Source organism: Lepisosteus oculatus, chromosome 12 (genome assembly GCF_040954835.1).
Source record: "Lepisosteus oculatus isolate fLepOcu1 chromosome 12, fLepOcu1.hap2, whole genome shotgun sequence".
Lineage (NCBI taxonomy): Eukaryota > Metazoa > Chordata > Actinopteri > Semionotiformes > Lepisosteidae > Lepisosteus > Lepisosteus oculatus.
In genome coordinates, this window is record NC_090707.1 from 38,233,404 (window position 1) to 38,253,564 (window position 20,161).

The 20,161-nt window shown below is 56.7% G+C and overlaps 2 protein-coding genes across 4 annotated transcripts; both read right to left on the minus strand.

Annotated features, from left to right (window-relative positions):
• Window positions 1-733: 733 nt before the first annotated feature.
• On the minus strand, window positions 734-8,376 carry kctd17 (potassium channel tetramerization domain containing 17). Of its 3 annotated transcripts, none has more exons than XM_069196942.1 (7): window positions 7,803-8,376; window positions 5,240-5,348; window positions 4,667-4,758; window positions 4,226-4,324; window positions 3,848-3,973; window positions 3,061-3,189; window positions 734-2,050 (listed from the first exon to the last, which is right to left on the minus strand). In XM_069196942.1, exons 1-6 carry the CDS (start codon window positions 8,223-8,225, stop codon window positions 3,106-3,108), a joined length of 933 nt encoding a protein of 310 aa, XP_069053043.1. In that variant the 5' UTR covers window positions 8,226-8,376; the 3' UTR covers window positions 734-2,050; window positions 3,061-3,105. The 3 variants fall into 3 exon arrangements, with proteins under 3 accessions (XP_069053043.1, XP_069053044.1, XP_069053045.1); XM_069196943.1 differs by having other exon boundaries at window positions 4,226-4,321; window positions 7,803-8,373; XM_069196944.1 differs by lacking the exon at window positions 3,061-3,189 and having other exon boundaries at window positions 7,803-8,372.
• Window positions 8,377-8,950: 574 nt separating this feature from the next.
• LOC138242056 (uncharacterized) lies at window positions 8,951-20,143 on the minus strand. The gene is made up of 5 exons (XM_069196949.1): window positions 19,641-20,143; window positions 16,793-16,999; window positions 15,765-15,854; window positions 13,220-13,393; window positions 8,951-10,603 (listed from the first exon to the last, which is right to left on the minus strand). The coding sequence occupies exons 2-5, from the start codon at window positions 16,872-16,874 to the stop codon at window positions 10,293-10,295; spliced, it is 657 nt and encodes a 218-aa protein (XP_069053050.1). The 5' UTR covers window positions 16,875-16,999; window positions 19,641-20,143; the 3' UTR covers window positions 8,951-10,292.
• Between the last annotated feature and the right edge of the window lie 18 nt (window positions 20,144-20,161).

The window sequence follows — 20,161 nt, forward strand, 5'->3', positions numbered from 1 at the left end:
CAGAGGGCTGCGCTGATCCAGGGTTCCCTCGTCCAGCCCCCAGGCATTTCCGGTAGCGAACCTGCTCTGCCGATGCAGAACTTCAGCCCGGTGCGGCCTGGCTGCTCACCCAGAACCGGGCCGCACTCCATGTGCGGAGGACATGGAGGTGTGCAAACGAGTGGCGTAAATCCGGGGGCGACAAGGAAGCATCCCTTGCAGGACCCTGGGATCGCAGTTCTTTCTGGTTCGGAATTAAAGGTCTTCCCTCTTCTCTAGCTCATGGACGGAAACGGAGCGATTCTCTGGGCCCAACTGCTCCCGACCCAGGACCACAGGGCCCGCGAGGCTGGAGCTGCACGGGCTGGCTCTTGCTCGGCTCGACAAAGCAGCCAGAGTAAATCGACCCAGTCCTGTACCGTACAGAGCCTTCGACGCCCAGGCGGGACTGTGCGACAGGGATCAAACAGCCCAGCACCAGAGAGAGAAACACTGGTCAAGAACTGGGAGAAGTGAGAAGGAGGAGACCCAGATACCAACAGGCAGGCCAGAGCAGTCACATGCAGCACACTCTTCCCAACCACTCCCCACAGCCAGGCCAGAGCAGTCACACACAGCACCCTCTTCCCAGTCCCAGCATAACCCGATCTTGCACACATGCATCTGGGGGTGAAGTGACAGATTTAAGGACCTGAACCAACCCTATGAGGCAAACGCAAAAGGAAGTGTGACAAAAACTGCTTGAACGACAGAGTGCATCCATGACAGTGTAATATTTAAGACAAGCAACTAAACATTTTACATGGAAAAAAAAAAAACATTTTACAAAGTGGAAAAAAAAATAAAAAAAAGTTTTTTCTCTTTCGATTTTGCACCTGGTATCAGGGAAGCACCGCTGAAATGAATGCACTAGGAAGGCAGAAGAATGATCACAGAGTAAGACGGGAAATGTCCAGCTCGGGTGGTGGATGTGCTGGCGAACTGTCTGAGGCCAAGTCTGCACCCACGGTTCGAGAGAGGAGCGACCTCCTCGGATCTCTTGCCTATTGCAACTCCACAGTGTTGGCAGTCTGTCCTCGGCCAGTGAGCCCCACCCTCACTAGATCTAAAAGTATGCACACATAGCCCCTGGTTCTGGGGAGCCCCGGTCCCACAGATTTAATAGGCGACCCTGAAACCACCAGTTTCTAAACGCCTGGAACAGTCCTGTTGTGACCATCGAAGCAGGAGGTCTGATGCAACAAAGCAGCATCCTCCTACACGGAAATCCCACGACCCCTGTAGATCTTGGCGACCTCAGGCCCGTCCCGACTGAACGGAGACAGTTAACTGGCTCATTCGACCAGACGCCATGTGTTCCAGGTCTGTACAGAAATTGATGAGTTAAGGGAGAACTGGAAGACTTATTAGAGCTCTCCAGACCAGGGTGGGCGGCACCCATCCTGACCGTTGAGGGTCACCGGGAGTGCAGGGAAAGCAGTACATGCACGACAGGTGTGCAGGTACGCCCAAGCCCTACGGGTTTCCGACCAGGTGCAAAATGTTTACAGTAAACAGACCTGGCGTCGACGCACAGAGTGGGGATACTGTACACACCTGGCTCCTACTGCTGGAGAGGGAGGATACACTGCAGGTGCAGGATGGTGGCCCGCCGCCCAGGAGGTGGCGATGGAGAGCCAGCACTGGCCCAGCTGAGGTACACTGTCCCTGGGCCAGGAGGCTGGAAGATGTGTCTTTGGTTCCCAGTCTGCATCTCGAGATTTGTCCACGCAAAACATCGATACACGCGCACAACCTTACAACCTGCGGAGAAGATTCCGAGGTGGGTCCCCAAAGCGACCGTCTTGCAAATTAAAGTACAAATAATAAATACGCACAATTCCGGTTTCCGACACGGCAATGTCGTCTTGGTATCAAGGCACCCGATGTTCTGTATTGCTATTGACGCGCCGCAGGGCACCGGTCGCAGCCGGCTCGCTGCAGGGTGGGCCTGGGACAGAACGACAGCGCACGACTCCACTGGGGAAAACAGTCCTACATCCTACACCCTGTGCCCGTGGATCTGGAAAAGCTGCAAGGAGAAGAGAGAGAGAGAGAGAGAGAGAGAGAGAGAGAGGCACGTGAGAACGCGTTTTGAGCTGCTGCCGTCACTGACAGCCACTCCGAGACACCGCCATCCCAGAATTCGGTGCTCCTCTCGGCGAGGAGACTGCGGACCGACGGGCACGTGGATCCTCGCTGCCCCACGGAGAAAAAACAGTTCCGGAATTCCGTCTGGACGCCTCTTTTAAAAGCCGGACAGCGAAACGACTCCACACCACACCCGAGCTCAGGCCCATTCCCTCAAGACGCTATTCTCCCGTCTTTTCTGAGATCTTTAAACCCCGAAGAGACACAACACGGGCAAGAAGAGCTGAACGGAGCGCTCCGCATTGTCACTTTGTTCAGGGTCTCATTGGGGACACCTGAAATTAAAGCCCAGCTGGGCTGCGATGGCCCGTGGGCTCTGCTGGTGAAGAGGAGCAGGGCTCAGCTCGGAGTGCGAAGGTCTCTGCGCTGCGACGCAGATGGCACACTACCGGAGTGAATCTAGCCCCGAGGGCCCGCAGACTTCTTTTTTTTTTTTTTATGAACAAGCCTTGCATGCTGAATCAGAGCGCGCGCCTCGAAACACATTCGACCGCACGAAGAGAAAACGACCGATGTCATTCTGTCAGTTCAGGGACAACGAAAAGGCCACAGCGCTGGTACATCTTTTCAAATCTGCGAGGTCAAGGGTGTCAAGAGCCGAGAGAGGGAGGCAGTGTGGGCTAGTGGTGAGAGCCGAGAGACTGGGAGAGAGAGGGAGGGAGGCAGTGTGGGCTAGTGGTCAGAGCTGAGAGACTGGGAGAGAGAGAAGGGAAGGCTATACAGTTTTACAGCTGTATTACAAAGCAGTGCTGACAGACGGAGAGCCTGTGTGGATATATAAGAGCGCCCCCTACACCAGGATCCCCCAACACACACCATGTGGCACACCACTTCTAGACCTACTGCTACCCACCACCAGCACAACAACCACAAGACTGGGGTTTTTCTCACCAAGAAAGAACAGCGCCTCATTTTTTGTAACACGCAAATATATTTTTAATCACTAATCCACTCGTTCGGTTGGGCACTTCCCTCCCCTTCCGTCTCCTCCCTCGCTCCTTCCTCCTGCACTCCTGGGGGCTTTGCCAACGGGAAGAGAAAGAAGGAAAAAAATAACTAAAAGAGAAGTCGAGACGGAGTATAAGAGGTTGAGGAGAGCCAAACCATGTCCTGTGTTTCTTGCCATCTTACCTGCTGGGGAGGTGCGAGTGGGGAAGGAAACTGGCGTTGCACAGTGATCAGAGGGTGAAAGGGGAGACGCCGTATGGTATCGCACACTGGTGCAACAGTGAAAGGCTCTCCCCTAACAACTTAGCTCTGGCCAAAACTAAAGGCTTGTGCACCACATTCGCACACTGCGCACTCCTCCCAGCCAGTCCCTCCAGCCAGGCCAGAGCAATCACACTTCCCAACCAGTCCCCCCCACCCAGGCCAGAGGAATCGCACTCAGCACACTCCTCCCAACCAGTCCCCCCCAGCCAGGCCAGAGCAATCGCACTCAGCACACTCCTACCACCCAGTCCCTCCAGCCAGGCCAGAGCAATCGCACTCAGCACACTCCTACCACCCAGTCCCTCCAGCCAGGCCGGAGCAAAAGCACCCAGCACACTCCTCCCAACCAGTCCCTCCCAGCCAGGCCAGAGCAATCACACACAGCATTCCTCCCAACCAGTCCCTCCAGCCAGGCCAGAGCAATCGGACTCAGCACATTCCTCCCAACCAGTCCCCAGTTTCCTACCTTGGTCTTGTGGGTCTGCTCTGGGCCTGCCCCCCCTCCAGAGGTGTGCAGCTCCTTGGACACAACACACAGGAACTCCGCCTGGTCCTCAGTCCCGTAGCTGTAGGACGAGCCGATGTTCACCATCTGCAATGCAGGGCAGTTGTCAGGGCCTGGGCCAGGGTGCGAGACAGCGCTCACCGCAATCCAAAAGGCTTCTGGTCTTGCCCCAACCCGTCCAGGTCCAGCCCAGGCATGAACCCCTGAGCTGTCTTTAAAACCCGGTTAAGTAAAAAAATCAAGTGATGAATTCACGAATGAAGACCCAGCAACAAAAGAATGGAAACGGATCACCCTTTAGAGGCACAAGCACTGCACACACACGCAGAGAGGACCCACCTGCTCGAACCTCCACCCATCGGACATGGTGGACACCATCTGGGTCAGCTCCTCCTCCTGGCACTGCAGCACCCGGTACACGTGCTTGGGAGGAACCTGCTGGCATGGAGAGAGGAGAGAGGAGAGTCAGGAGATGGGAGAGGACGAATGGGAGAGAGGTGGGAGGGGAGAACGGACAGAAGGAGTGGGAGAGGGAGAGAGAGTGGGAAATGAAGGAAACACTTAAGTGACACTTCTTCAGAAAGAACAAGGTCCCCTAAAACGAAGTGGGGTTCTTTAACATCCGCACAGATCCCCGGGGTGTTAAAACACAGGAACTGTCCGGCCTTCCAGCCCCACACCCACACTTACACAGAGACAGGGGGTAGGAAAGACAGCAGCGTCGAGGAGGACGGGGAACTAGAAAGGTTCTCAGGTGTCAAGGACGTCCTGGATGCTCACCTGCGTCGCCTTGCAGTCGCGTTCCTGAATCCTCTCCTTAATTAGTTTAATTAAAGGCGTGATGTTGTAGAATTCGGCTTCCTCCAAAACACCTGGAAAAACAAACAAACAGCACTTAAAAAAAAAAATCTCACACATTCTTAAGACAGCTGCAGCCTGCAACCTACAGCCCTGAGATCACAGCCAGGGTCCCAGTCCAGGATGAGCCCCTACAGCCTGGAGATCACAGCCAGGGTCCCAGTCCAGGATGAGCCCCTACAGCCCTGAGATCACAGTCCAGGGTCCCAGTCCAGGATGAGCCCCTACAGCCTGGAGATCACAGTCCAGGGTCCCAGTCCAGGATGAGCCCCTACAGCCCAGAGATCACAGCTGAGCTACGGATCCGAAACAAGCTCGTATGAGTAGGAACAGTGACAAAGGCTCAGCGGGACTCTTGGTCTGTGGTCTGTGAACAGTAACGGTTCGTTAACAGTGTGTTATTACAGGACAGAAGCAGCCCCCGTCCGCCACTAAGGCAGGGAGCGTGTTCGCCCTTCCAGGAAGGCAGCAGAGCGGAGAGCAGGGAGGCCTCACCCTCCTCGGCCAGCTCCTTGTTGTACACCAGCTTGCCGTGACGAAGGTAGTTGAGAATGGGGCCGAAGTAGGTGGGGTCTCTGTCGATCACGTACGCCCCGGTCTCGTCCTGTGAACAGACGGAGCCGAATTAGTGTCAGACTAATCGACAGACAAATACAGGTGCTTCTCCTGCCTGCTCCTTGCTCTTATTAGACAGGAAAACAAGGAAGAGGAAGAGGAAAAAGGGTTTTGGGGACCTGCGTGTAGGGTGACAGAGGAAGAGGAGGAGGGTGGGTTTTGGGGGATGCCAGACAAGCCCAGGACAGCTGATCAGACACCCCACTGACGCTCAGGTAAGGGGGGCGTCTGCGAGAGGTTCCCCAGCTTTACTCACACCCTGCTGCAGCACGCAGGGTCAAGATGCCAGTCCAGCACCCCGCGAGGAGAAACCGGTACAGGCCGGTCCTGTTTCCGCTCGGCAGGTTCCCTCCAGAGCCTGCTCTCCCGCTGTCCACAGACGCGCTGGTGCGGGCAGGGTGACCGACTCCCGGGAATACGGCTGTGTCTGTGCCCGTGTGTGACCGACCCCTGCACCCTCCCCACTGGTTGAACCAGACCTTCGATCCAGCCGTTTCCGGAAAGAAAGCCTGTTCCCCACTCCCACCGCCCTTCGCGTACAGAACTGCCGCCTGTTCTCGGTTGGAAAAGCTGTCCCCCGCAGCCGGGAGCGGGCTCCTAGCCATGGAGTGGAACGGCCCCGTCTGGAGGGCCTGCACGGCGCTTCCTGAACAGCAACCCCAGCGATAAGATCAGCTGCTGGGAAAAGGGCCTGTTTGTTCTGGTCTCTCGGCTGTTGTGCCTGCAGGACAGGACTGCGCCGCAGATCCCCTCCACACACGCGCTCACATGCACACACACGCACGGCAACAGGCCTTCTGCACGCAGCCAGAGAGCAGGCACGAGAGAGAGAGACCGCACGGACTCAGGTGGGACCAAAAGCTTCGAATTTCAGGAAAGCAGAGTTCGAAAGCAAGAGGCGAAGCTTAAGAGAGGATAAGGCAGGGGCTGAAATCGAAGGCCACAGTTTAAACAGGTCTGGTCTGAAGCACAAGACATTTATCCCAAGCGGGACGAAAACAGGTTCCCAAACAGCTGAGCGCACCTAACTCGGAAAGGAAAAGAGGGGAAGAGAAAGAGCTTCGTAAAATAATCCAGCAATAAAGCAGGATCCAGTTAGAGGAGAGGAGCGCAGTTTATCGTGCGCTCAGGCTAAAGGCGTATCGGGGAAGCCCAGGAGATAGACCGAAAGGAGGCTAAAAAAAAATAAACAAACATCCTTCCGAGACACAAACGGGACCTTTCTAATCACGCCAGGGAGCGGGCCGAGGTGCAGAACAAGGGTTTCAGCTCAGGTGTTCGCCGAGGAAGGAGGCAGCAGCACAGCCCCGGGCAGCGGAAGCACTCAGGTCTGTGTCAAACACAAGAGGGAGAAGCCCTAAGGTCACTAAGGCCCGGCGGGAGCCCGCCAGCTGGACTCCAGGAAACGAGAGGCGTCGCTCAGACGCCGCTGAGATCGCACCCCGAGACAGGGCCCGCACCCGGGACTGGAGAACCGCTCAGGCAGAGCCCACCCACAGGGAGGGCGCCCATCTCCAGAGCGGGGTCTTGTTGGGGGTCCCTGAACGAGCAACAACGGTCTCGATGAACGTCCATCTCCAGGAGCCTCGATGGGATGGGGATGATGGAGTTAGGGGGAGCAGGGGCCCTCAGCTCTTCCCAGTTTATATCAACGACCTGGATTCCAGTCCAGTTAAGTGAACGAGTCAACACTGGAGGGGAAACCTGCAGATTTAAGAGGAGTTCACTTCATTGGCCAGATACAATTTCTTGCACTAGGAATCTGTGAGCAGCAAACTAGAGAAGCCACAAATGAAATTCGAGGGGATCTGGTTTCTAAAGAGAGGCGACCCAAGAGACCAGCGGACTCTTTAGAGCTGAGCGGAGAAGACGGGGTGGACCCGAAACCACTATCCAGAACCCTCCCAGTCACCCACCAGGTGAATCCAGCGGACTCCTTCAGAGCCAGCAGAGTAACACCCGCTGCTGGCCAGGTGGGAACTGAAACCGTGTGGAATACCGTTTGAAACAGAGAACAGGAGGCAGGTCTTTACACAGAGGGTGGCGGGGGTGTGGAACGAGAGCTGGACCCCATTCCGAATTGTCGCCATGGCGGACACCCTGGTTTCCCTTCAGGAAGCAGGAGGAGATCCTCGGAGTTCACAACCAAACGGTTCTTACATGTAGGGAGCAGACGCACACCCAGATCTTAATCACGAGCACCGAGCAGCTGAGCCCCAGACACAAGAAACTCAAGTGTGTGTGTGTGTGTCACGGGGCAGCAGGCCGGAGGGAACCCGGAGCCCACCCCCACGCCAACGCCCACGCCCCGAGACCGCATGTGATTGTCTTTGTCGTGTGTCACGTTGCGCTACGAGGTGAAGATGGGGACACAGCCCGGGTCGGGACGGGTCGGGACAAGGTCAGATACCCCCCCCCAACACCCCGATCCGCCCCACCTCACCGTGTCGGAGTGCAGGTCCTGATGCTGACACAGCCGGTACAGGAAGGAGGTCTGCTCCTTCAGCAGGGTCTGGCGGGTGGTGAGGAACACGGTGCCGCCCACGTTCAGCCGGACCCACTTGCCCCTGCCGTTGGGGCCGCTGGTGCCGGTCCCGGCGGTCCCGGTATCGTGGGAGGCGCAGTCCGGGCCGGCGCTCCCGGGCTCCGGGCAGACCGAGGTCGGGGTCGCCGCCGCGGTGTCGCAGACCTCGCCGTCCGCTTTGGAACCGGGGTCGCCCGCAGCGGTGGCGGTGCCGGTGCCGGTACCGGTGCTGTTGCTGTTGTTGTTGTTGCTGTTGCTATGACACGCACAGGGGGGCCCAGCCTCCGCCGCGCGCTGCTGCTGCTGCCGGCACCCCCCGCTCCGCTTCTCCTCCGTTGCCATTTTGACGGGTTTCCCGAGACAAAAATCTCACGGCTCCCTCTTTCTTCCTTCCTTCCTTTCTATCTATCTTTCTCCCCTGGTTCCCTCTCTCTCTCTCTTTTTCCCTCCTTCTCCTCGCCCCACGCCTCCTCCCCGTGCCGTGCATGCGCAGACGGGAAGTGTAGTCTTTAAACAGCCCGTGCGCGGTGCATTGTGGGGTCTGTAGGCTCCCCACTGGGAACGCCGTCGTGTAAATCGGGGTTTCCTGCGTGCAGTCGAGTGCAGGCTTGAGCAGTCACCCCAAATCGCCGATTTCTAAAGGGGAGCATCTCGTCATTCATAATTCAAATCCAGCGAGTACCTTAATTTATACAGCTCTTGTCCATGAAGACGGTTCACCGTTGCTGCCCCTGGTGATCTCTGAATTTCTGGATTTCCAATTACATGCTTAATTGTTCGTTTTTTTTTACGATTGACACCTGTATCCCCAACATATTTCCCAAAACTCTGAATTCAACTGAGTTCATAAACATACTGGATCACCTTCTAACACAACTAAACTGCGATAACTTTCATTTTATACTTCAATTTCATATGATATATTGTTTGCTTTTCTCACGGCCTATGGCTGATTAAGGCACGGTAACCCCCAGTGTTGACAGCACGGTAACCCTCACCCCCAGTGGCACAGAGCTCTTATATTCCTGCCCCAGCGCGGAGAGCAATAAAACTCTGGACAGCTGCAGTTCAAGTCTGAGGTTTTTATTTGCAGATAAAAAAGCAGCTTAAACGAAGCCCCTATAACTACGACCTTCGTTCATGAGGTCAGTCAGGCGCACGCATGACCACAGACACCCCCAGTTCTCGGCTGGTCGGTTTGACAAAATGGGATTTTTTTTCAAGAGAGCGCGGACGCAGGATGTCACGACAGGCAGCCGCTGCAGTTCCTGGCCTCACGGTGCAGCCCCGAGCCTAGAAGCGACCCCCCCCGGTGGCGGGGTATCACGGTTCTGGGGCCGCTGTCTGCACCCCGGCGCACCGTCCTCTCCGCTTCCCACTCAACACCGCCGCCTAGCGGACACTCCGCGCAACCGCGCAATCCGACTTCACTCGGCAGGCGGCGCGTCAGATGAGCAGACGAGTTTCCCCCCACAAACACACACAATAATAATAATAATAATAATAATAATAATTGCTTACACTTATAAAGCGCTTTACAGGTCACGGGGATCCCCTCCACCCCCACCAGTGTGTACCCCACCTGGATGATGCTCCAGTCCGCTCCCCACACACCAGCTCTCAGTGGGGAGGAGAGCAGAGTGATGAAGCCAGTTCAGAGAGGGGGGTTATTAGGAGGCCATGAGGGGTAAAGGCCAGGGGGAGATTTGGCCAGGACGCCGGGGTAAGACCCCTGCTCTTTTCAATTCCTCTCCCTGATCAATTCAATTCCGACACCCTGATCCTCCGAGCAGCTGTCGGGGGAGGTGGGGGGCGCCTCGCACGTAACCCCCTCCCCGAGCCCCGAGTCGGGAAGGGAGTGACAGGAATCGGGAAGGAAAACAAAAATCAGGGAGAAAGAGAGAAAGTGATCATCCCAACCCCCAACCCCTCACCCCCCCGGGGTCACCGTGCAAGGGAGCAGGGACAGGAGGCGCAGACGGATGAGGAAAACAAACGGGGGCGCCCCTGGAGGTCTCCCCCTGCAGCCGAGCCAGCGGGCGCCCTCCTGACCTCACAGAGGTCACACAGTCGGTGTAGCGGGGCTCTGATCGCAACGCTGCCGCAAGAGGCAGGGGACACAGGAAACAGCCGCTCGCCCCTGCGTCCGGGGGCCGGGAGGGGCCGGGAGGGGCCGCGCCAAGACAGCAGCAGCCCAGCGCCCTGCTCGCCTGAGTCGAGCCCCGGCAGAACGAAGAGGCCCGGCCCAGGGCAGGGCGCCCCCTGGGGAAGACGCGCGGCGGCCTGCGTCTGCGCGGGGTGTCCGGCGGGAGGCGTGGGGGCCGATGAGCGCAGTCTCCGCGGCCTGTCGAGCGAATGCAACGCGACAGCGGCCTTCCGCGGGATCTGACCTTTAACCCCCCTCCCCCCTCAATCGGCGCACTGCACCGTTTTGGTGGTCACCAGGGCGGCGCCGCCGAGCTCAGTGGCAGGTAGCGGAAAGCCGTGCTCTTTCCTGCCGTTGCAGATGTACACCTTCAGACGCCCCTCCTCCTCCTCCTCCTCCTCCTCGCCCGCGGGAGAAGAGTCTGCCAGCGTCCGGGGCGCCTGCACACCGGCCGCCACCCCGTTGCCGTTCAGGTGTGGACAGGAAGTGGGCGGCTGGTCGTCCTCCTCGCCCGGGGGGGCGCCCCCCGCTCCCACCCGCTGCAGCTCGCTGGGGGGTTCTGCTTCCGGGTCGGCTGGAGGGGAAACAGGAAGCACGTCAGCGTCACCGCCCACCGGCCAGGTCACAGCGGCGTACTGGCCTGTGACTACACGTGCGCCAACGCGGGACCCCCGACCTGCCGGGTGGGAGGGCGCGTGACGCCGCAGGACCGACGAGCGGCCCACTCTCAGGAGACAGTGCGGGCCACAGGCTGGGCCGGGTCAGTACCGCCATGCGGGTCCTCTAGGGAAAACCAGGTTGCTGCTGTAATGGGTGTTAGGGAACCAGTAGGTGGCGCTTTTGCCTGTGGCCACTGGTGCTGGGAGCTGTGTCTTGCCCTGGGGGGGCAGCTGGTGCAGACTGGGAGCTGTGTCTTGCCCTGGGGGGGCAGCTGGTGCAGACTGGTTGCTGTGTCTTGCCCTGGGGGGGCAGCTGGCGCGGACTGGTCGCCGTGTCTTGCCCTGGGGGGGCAGCTGGCGCGGACTGGTCACCGTGTCTTGCCCTGGGGGGGCAGCTGGTGCAGACTGGTCGCTGTGTCTTGCCCTGGGGGGGCAGCTGGTGCAGACTGGTCGCTGTGTCTTGCCCTGGGGGGGCAGCTGGTGCAGACTGGTCGCTGTGTCTTGCCCTGGGGGGCAGCTGGTGCAGACTGGTCACCGTGTCTTGCCCTGGGGGGGCAGCTGGTGCAGACTGGTCGCTGTGTCTTGCCCTGGGGGGGCAGCTGGTGCAGACTGGGAGCTGTGTCTTGCCCTGGGGGGGCAGCTGGCGTGGACTGGGAGCTGTGTCTTGCCCTGGGGGGGCAGCTGGTGCAGACTGGGAGCTGTGTCTTGCCCTGGGGGGGCAGCTGGTGCAGACTGGTCGCTGTGTCTTGCCCTGGGGGGGCAGCTGGCGTGGACTGGGAGCTGTGTCTTGCCCTGGGGGGGCAGCTGGTGCAGACTGGGAGCTGTGTCTTACCCTGGGGGGGCAGCTGGCGCGGACTGGGAGCTGTGTCTTGCCCTGGGGGGGCAGCTGGCGCAGACTGGGAGCTGTGTCTTGCCCTGGGGGGGCAGCTGGTGCAGACTGGGAGCTGTGTCTTGCCCTGGGGGGGCAGCTGGCGCAGTACAGCCCCACCTATATGTAAGAACGCTTTATAGATACATAGGCTTCTTCTTCTCTTCATTAGTCCTCCTCCTCTGAGCACTGATGCGCTTGGCCACAGTGCTCAAAACAAGCACACGACAGGGGTGTTTATCACTCCTTCAAGTCGCCTGAGGCAGGGCCCAGCATTTCGAAGAGGCGACACCACGAACTGCAGATTCACAATTTCAGCCCTTCAGGTATGACCGGTCCCGAAGAATGAATCTCAAGGATCAGCGAATCAGCGACCTGGTAGAAACCGCTGGTCTGATTCGGGGCTGCATTCGCAGTTTCCTGGGACCGTCCTGTGACTGGCGGGTACAACCCCCCCCTTTCACTTCCTGAGGTCAGAGGTCAGCGCTTCCTGCTGGGGGGTCAGGACGGTATTCGCAGCGCAGTGGGAGGAGCAGCGCCCCCAGGAGGCTGCACCACGGGCGCCAGGCCCTGCGGGTTCAAGAGAAGGCAGAGTCTCTGCAGCTGTGGGTTCGAGCGGCGGGCCTGACCTTGCCAGGGGCCCCTCGCAGCAGCAGATGTGAGCAGGGCAGGAGATTTGGGTTGTCAGGGTCCCTAGAGACAGACTCTGAAAACAGAGAAACGGAAACCTTCGGGGTGGGGGGCGGGGGGTGTCACGGTTGGGCTGCTGCAGACCAAACTCACCCCCCCCCTCCCCCATGTACACAGACCTCACCAAACCCCACGGGGCAGAGAGACAGAGAGGGGCGAGTCAGAAAGAGAGTGAGCACGAAAGAGAAAGAGAGAACGGGGGCGGAGAAAGAGAGAAAAAGATCCGGACTGGGAGAAAGAGAACGAGACAGAGAGCAAGTAAGAATGAGAGAAAGAGAAGCGATGGAGAAAGGCAGGCAGATAACCCCCAGCGGGCCAGGTGCAGCGCTGCAGGGCCTGACGCAGACGCTCACCCGCGCCCAGGTGCAGCTCCAGCAAATTCCACTGTGGTTTGGAAAGGAGTTATCGAGAAAACAGCAGGAGCGGACAGTCGTAGTCCCAGAGACCCCCAGTCCGGTTTTATGGCTCGACTCTGCGTCGTCCGATTCAGAAGGCTGGCATTTTCTCTAAGATCAAGGTGAAATGCCAACACTCTGTAGCTTCCACAGCCCTCGGAGGGCCAGTCCTGGGCTTCACCAAGCCCATGAACTTGCTACGTCACTCAGAACTCACATGTTCTAAGTCTATACTAAACTGCCGATTTAAGGGTGACCTACTGTACAAGACGTACTCGACTGGGGCTGTCCAGGACCAGGGATGGGGACCCCTGATTTAGGATGGCCCCAGCACAAGACCTCCTGAACTGTGGATCTCCAGGTCTTAAGCTGGGGACCCCTGATTTAAGGTGGCCCCGACACCCAGACTGAGGCTCCCCAGTACCAGGGCCAGAGACCCCTGATTTAGGGTGACCTATAGACTAACTGGACAGGTGCTCTCCAGGACCAAAGCTGGGGACCCCTGATTTAGGGTGGCCCAGACACAATCCCCCCTCGGAGTGGGGCTCCCCCCCCGCTGCCCCAGCCCGCAGTCTCACCTGGTGTGCGCGCGTGCTGCCTCCGGTACTTCCTGTAGATGATGAACCAGAGCAACAGGGCCAGCAGGGAGCTACACATCACCCCCAGCACGCACCCCCAGGCCAGGGGGCTGACCACCGGCGCGCCCGCACCGGGGGGGGTCTCGGCGCTGGCCTCCAGGACGGGGGCGGCCTCTGTTGAGGGAGCAGAAACACCGCGTTCAGCCGCGCACCCGCAGGGGAGCCCCTCCGCTCCGAGGGACTGCGGGGCCATCCCGAGCCCCAGTTCTCCCGGCGCGTTCCGCAGACAGGTCCCGGGGGGGGCAGTGAGAAAAACCGAGCAAATACTCATCCGTCGGGTCTCTCAGCGCGCCTGGGGGCGCCTGCTCGTTCGCGCGCAGCGAGCTGGCGTGAGCGGAGGACGACGCTGTAAAACGACGAGATGTGGCGCTGGCCCACGAACCGGACCGTGGGGAACTCCCGCCCCTGCGGACAACAGCAGAACCCAGCAGGGGGGCGCTACACCGGCTCAGTCTCCCCCACCCAACCTCGGGTCCCTCGAGGGACCGGAGTACATGTCTCATACTGTATATGTATGAGTAAGAAGTGAGGTCATCAGAATCCCCCCCCAGTCTGTGGGAGGCCAGTGATTCATGTGGGGGTTGCAGTGTGGAGTTCCCCAGAGAGGGCGACATCGACCACGGTGACATCAGCGCCCTCCGATGTGTTGTGCCATTGTCCAGAGAGGAAGGGGTTTTCCACTGCTCCAGCTCCTCACTGTGCCGGCTCACAGCCTGTCACTGGAACAGGCCAGCTGCAATGTCTCCATTTACAGTACATGTACTGCTACTCACACAGCTATTCCTGCTCGTGTGCGCTCTTTTATATCGAGATGCGGTCATTCATATCTGTGTGTGCTCTTTCATATCGACATCCGGTCGTTCATATCTGTGTGTGCTCTTTTATATCGACATCCGGTCGTTCATATCTGTGTGTGCTCTTTTATATCGACATCCGGTCGTTCATATCTGTGTGTGCTCTTTTATATCGACATGCGGTCATTCATATCTGTGTGTGCTCTTTTATATCGACATCCGGTCGTTCATATCTGTGTGTGCTCTTTTATATCGACATGCGGTCATTCATATCTGTGTGAGCTCTTTTATATCGACATCCGGTCATTCATATCTGTGTGAGCTCTTTTATATCGACATCCGGTCGTTCATATCTGTGTGAGCTCTTTTATATCGACATCCGGTCATTCATATCTGTGTGTGGTCTTTTATATCGACATCCGGTCGTTCATATCTGTGTGTGCTCTTTTATATCGACATACGGTCATTCATATCTGTGTGTGGTCTTTTATATCGACATACGGTCATTCATATCTGTGAGCTCTTTTATATCGACATCCGGTCGTTCATATCTGTGTGTGCTCTTTTATATCGACATACGGTCATTCATATCTGTGTGCTCTTTTATATCGACATCCGGTCGTTCATATCTGTGTGAGCTCTTTTATATCGACATCCGGTCGTTCATATCTGTGTGTGCTCTTTTATATCGACATGCGGTCATTCATATCTGTGTGTGCTCTTTTATATCGACATGCGGTCATTCATATCTGTGTGTGCTCTTTTATATCGACATGCGGTCATTCATATCTGTGTGTGCTCTTTTATATCGACATCCGGTCATTCATATCTGTGTGTGCTCTTTTATATCGACATCCGGTCATTCATATCTGTGTGAGCTCTTTTATATCGACATCCGGTCATTCATACCCGTGTGAGCTCTTTTATATCGACATCCGGTCGTTCATATCTGTGTGTGCTCTTTTATATCGACATGTGGTCGTTCATATCTGTGTGTGCTCTTTTATATCGACATACGGTCATTCATACTCGCGTGCGGTCATTCATATTTACACACGGTCAATCAAACTTGTGGGCATTCATTTATATTTAAACACGGTCATTCATACCCACGCATGGTCATTTATATTTACACACAGTCATTCATACTCGTGCAGGCTCATTTATACTTGTGAATATACTGGGCCACAGCGCTCTATATTTACTGTATATATATGGTTCCGCATATGCAAGCACGGTCTTCTCAGGCATTAAGCATCTGAAGACCCTTCAGGTCGTGAATCACGAGGCCACTGAAGAAAGCAGAGTGAGAAGAGGGAAAAAAGCTTAATGATCAGACAAGCGGACAGACAGGTACACACACAGGCAGGACGTCACACGAGGACAGGTAAGGAGAAGGAGAGGTGAGCACACTAGTGTAAAGAGAGACAGGTACAGACAGGCAGGACGTCACACGAGGACAGGTAAGGAGAAGGAGAGGTGAGCACACTAGTGTAAAGAGAGACAGGTACAGACAGGCAGGACGTCACACGAGGACAGGTAAGGAGAAGGAGAGGTGAGCACACTAGTGTAAAGAGAGACAGGTACAGACAGGCAGGACGTCACACGAGGACAGGTAAGGAGGAGAGCTCAGTACACAGGTGTGAAGACAGACACACAGGGCAGTGTGTTGATGGCCAGGCCAGTCTTACCTGTGGTGAGGTTCTTCTGCGCCTTCATGCACTGTCGGACCAGGCTATCCCAAAAGAGTCCGGCTGCACAGCCCTCTCCCTTCACAGGCCCTGCAGCCAGTTCAAAAAGCCTTTCGTCACACCAGGTGTGCGAGCAAGTCAGGCGTGCCAGTCAGGACAGACAGACAGTACACAAGACTCTGTGCCAGTCAGGACAGACAGACAGTACACAAGACTCTGTGCAAGTCAGGACAGACAGACAGTACACAAGACTCTGTGCCAGTCAGGACAGACAGACAGTACACAAGACTCTGTGCCAGTCAGGACAGACAGACAGTACACAAGACTCTGGTGCCAGTCAGGACAGACAGACAGTACACAAGACTCTGGTGCCAGTCAGGACAGACAGACAGTACACAAGACTCTGGTGCCAGTCAGGACAGACAGACAGTACACAAGACTCTGTGCCAGTCAGGACAGACAGACAGTACACAAGACTCTGTGCCAGTCAGGACAGACAGACAGTACACAAGACTCTGGTGCCAGTCAGGACAGACAGACAGTACACAAGACTCTGGTGCCAGTCAGGACAGACAGACAGTACACAAGACTCTGTGCCAGTCAGGACAGACAGACAGTACACAAGACTCTGGTGCCAGTCAGGACAGACAGACAGTACACAAGACTCTGGTGCCAGTCAGGACAGACAGACAGTCCACAAGACTCTGTGCCAGTCAGGACAGACAGACAGTACACAAGACTCTGTGCCAGTCAGGACAGACAGACAGACAGACAGACAGACAGTATAGGAGATTCTGGTCCCAGTCAGGACAGACAGACAGACAGAACACAAGACTCTGGTGCCCACCAGGACAGACAGACAGTACACAAGACTCTGGTGCCCATCAGGACAGACAGACAGTCCGCGAGGCTGTGGTGCCAGTCAGGACAGACAGACAGTATAGGAGACTCTGGTGCCAGTTAGCAGACAGACAGGACATGAGGCTGTGGTGCTGGTCGGGACAGACAGACACTGCAGGGAAGTGTACCGGTATCAGGAGTTTTCTCTTCTGAGACGCAGGCTTTCACCAGAGTGTCCCAGGACATTCCAGGCGGGCAGCTCGTGGCCATGGCGTGCTGATTCTCGCCGACCGAATGTCAGGGCAACCGGACCGTCTCCGAGCAGGTGCCACGCGCCGGGGGAGCAGGGCAGAGCCGAGGAGCGGAGCTGCAGAGAATGCGTCTCGGGGGCGGCCCTGGGGAAAGATCATGAAAAGACGAGATGAGAGATGACAAGGAAGAAGGAAAAAAACAGCCAACAGCAGCGTTTCACTTCTGCTTAGCGGTGGCAGGAAAGAGTGATTCACCGCGCTGCCGTCTCCAGGGAGCTCCGGGGCCCTGCTGACCCGCAGACCAGCCTGCTGTTCTCACCAGCAATTATCAGGGCCTCAGGGCACACACAGCTGAGGCCTTACGCACACGTGTCCCCCCACAAGCACACACACACGGACGTGTGCACAATCACAAGCACACACACACCCATGGATGTGTGTGCACAATCACAAGCAAACACACTTCCACGGTTGTGTGTGCACAATCACAAACACACCCACAGACGTGTGTGCACAATCACAAGCACACACACACACGGACATGTGTGCACAATCACAAGCACACACACACCCACGGACATGTGTGCACAATCACAAGCACACACACACCCACGGACATGTGTGCACAATCACAAACACACCCACAGACGTGTGTGCACAATCACAAGCACACACACACCCACGGACATGTGTGCACAATCACAAACACACCCACAGACGTGTGTGCACAATCACAAGCACACCCACAGACGTGTGTGCACAATCACAAGCACACACACACCCACAGACGTGTGTGCACAATCACAAGCACACACACACCCACAGACGTGTGTGCACAATCACAAGCACACACACACCCACAGACGTGTGTGCACAATCACAAGCACACACACACACCCACACCCACGGACGTGTGTGCACAATCACAAGCACACCCACACCCACAGACGTGTGTGCACAATCACAAGCACACCCACACCCACAGACGTGTGTGCACAATCACAAGCACACCCACACCCACAGACGTGTGTGCACAATCACAAGCACACACACACACCCATACCCACGGACGTGTGTGCACAATCACAAGCACACACACACACGGACATGTGTGCACAATCACAAGCACACCCACACCCACAGACGTGTGTGCACAATCACAAGCACACACACACACCCATACCCACGGACGTGTGTGCACAATCACAAGCACACCCACACCCACAGACGTGTGTGCACAATCACAAGCACACACACACCCACAGACGTGTGTGCACAATCACAAGCACACACACACCCACAGACGTGTGTGCACAATCACAAGCACACACACACACCCATACCCACGGACGTGTGTGCACAATCACAAGCACACCCACACCCACAGACGTGTGTGCACAATCACAAGCACACCCACACCCACAGACGTGTGTGCACAATCACAAGCACACACACACACCCATACCCACGGACGTGTGTGCACAATCACAAGCACACACACACACGGACATGTGTGCACAATCACAAGCACACACACACCCACGGACATGTGTGCACAATCACAAACACACCCACAGACGTGTGTGCACAATCACAAGCACACACACACCCATACCCACGGATGTGTGTGCACAATCACAAGCACACCCACAGACGTATGTGCACAATCACAAGCACACACACACCCACGGACATGTGTGCACAATCACAAACACACCCACAGACGTGTGTGCACAATCACAAGCACACACACACCCACGGACATGTGTGCACAATCACAAACACACCCACAGACGTGTGTGCACAATCACAATCACAAGCACACCCACAGACGTGTGTGCACAATCACAAGCACACACACACCCACAGACGTGTGTGCACAATCACAAGCACACACACACCCACAGACGTGTGTGCACAATCACAAGCACACACACACACCCATACCCACGGACGTGTGTGCACAATCACAAGCACACCCACACCCACAGACGTGTGTGCACAATCACAAGCACACACACCCACAGACGTGTGTGCACAATCACAAGCACACACACACACACCCATACCCACGGACGTGTGTGCACAATCACAAGCACACCCACACCCACAGACGTGTGTGCACAATCACAAGCACACCCACACCCACAGACGTGTGTGCACAATCACAAGCACACCCACACCCACAGACGTGTGTGCACAATCACAAGCACACACACACACCCATACCCACGGACGTGTGTGCACAATCACAAGCACACCCACACCCACAGACGTGTGTGCACAATCACAAGCACACCCATACCCACGGACGTGTGTGCACAATCACAAGCACACACACACCCACAGACGTGTGTGCACAATCACAAGCACACCCACAGACGTGTGTGCACAATCACAAGCACACACACCTTCCCAGAAACTCAAACACAACCACGTTCCTTCACAAACACACAGAAGTACACACACCCCAACAGAAGTGCACTCAGCATCACACAAGCGCACACTCACAGATACAAGCGTGCACAGGGACATTCCCACAGTGCACGGATGTCAGGAATTAGTTATTAATTATTCATTGATTCGTTCTTAATTGCGCGAAACACTGGCGCAGAGTTAAAGAGACAGCCCAGCACTGCTCTGAGGCAGGGATGAGGCCGGAGTTCCTCCGTCTCACGTGGAGAGTGACGTTCCTGTTCCCCGTCACGCTGCGATTCCGCCCGTTTCGGCGAAGCTGCGGGTGCGTCACCCCCTAAGCCCCCCCGCCCACGTCGCCCGAGCTCACCCGGGCTATTCTGAAAGACAGCAGCCGCGCCGGGACGCTGCTCGGGGGGGGTTTCGGTTCTGCTTTCGCTCCCACCTCGGCTGAGAGAAAGACCGAGAGAGAGTCACTCCCCACCGAGAGCAGGCTGCAGGGCTCGCTGGGGTCGTCACACACAGCCCCCCCCCGCAGGGAGAGAGAGCTCAGAGGAGCAGGCCATTCAGCCCTCGGAGCCTGTCGTGTAGCCAGGAGCGCATCTGGAGAGAAGCCGGGGTATCGGCTTCAACAACATGGCTGGGCAGCTTGTTCCCCACCCCCACCACCCTTGGTGTAAGGGACGCACCTCCTGTCCCGACTGGAGCGCCGCTTCTTGGGAGGAAAGAGGGGATCGATGTGTGTGACATGGCTGACAGTGCAGGACTGTGCCTGTGCCCTTGAGGATTCTGACTACAGGTGTCCTTGTAGTCTCCTTCATGTAAGACTAAAGAGCCCCAGTTCCTCCAGCCTGTCCCTCAAGCTGCTCTTCTGATTCTTTTACAACACCG

Bases quoted from the DNA above. Each gene is read 5' to 3' on its own strand.
- kctd17 (XM_069196942.1), bottom strand. From the start codon at position 8,225: ATGGCAACGGAGGAGAAGCGGAGCGGGGGGTGCCGGCAGCAGCAGCAG. The intron at 5,349-7,802 runs GTGAGGTGGGGC...GTCTGTTCACAG, and splicing joins AGGACCTGCACTCCGACACG to GACGAGACCGGGGCGTACGT. The intron at 3,190-3,847 runs GTAGGAAACTGG...CCGTTGGCAAAG, and splicing joins AGCAGACCCACAAGACCAAG to CCCCCAGGAGTGCAGGAGGA.
- LOC138242056 (XM_069196949.1), bottom strand. From the start codon at position 16,874: ATGGCCACGAGCTGCCCGCCTGGAATGTCCTGGGACACTCTGGTGAAA. The intron at 15,855-16,792 runs GTACACTTCCCT...AACTGGCTGCAG, and splicing joins AGAGAAAACTCCTGATACCG to GGCCTGTGAAGGGAGAGGGC. The intron at 10,604-13,219 runs GTGAGACTGCGG...TTTCCCCTCCAG, and splicing joins GCAGCACGCGCGCACACCAG to CCGACCCGGAAGCAGAACCC.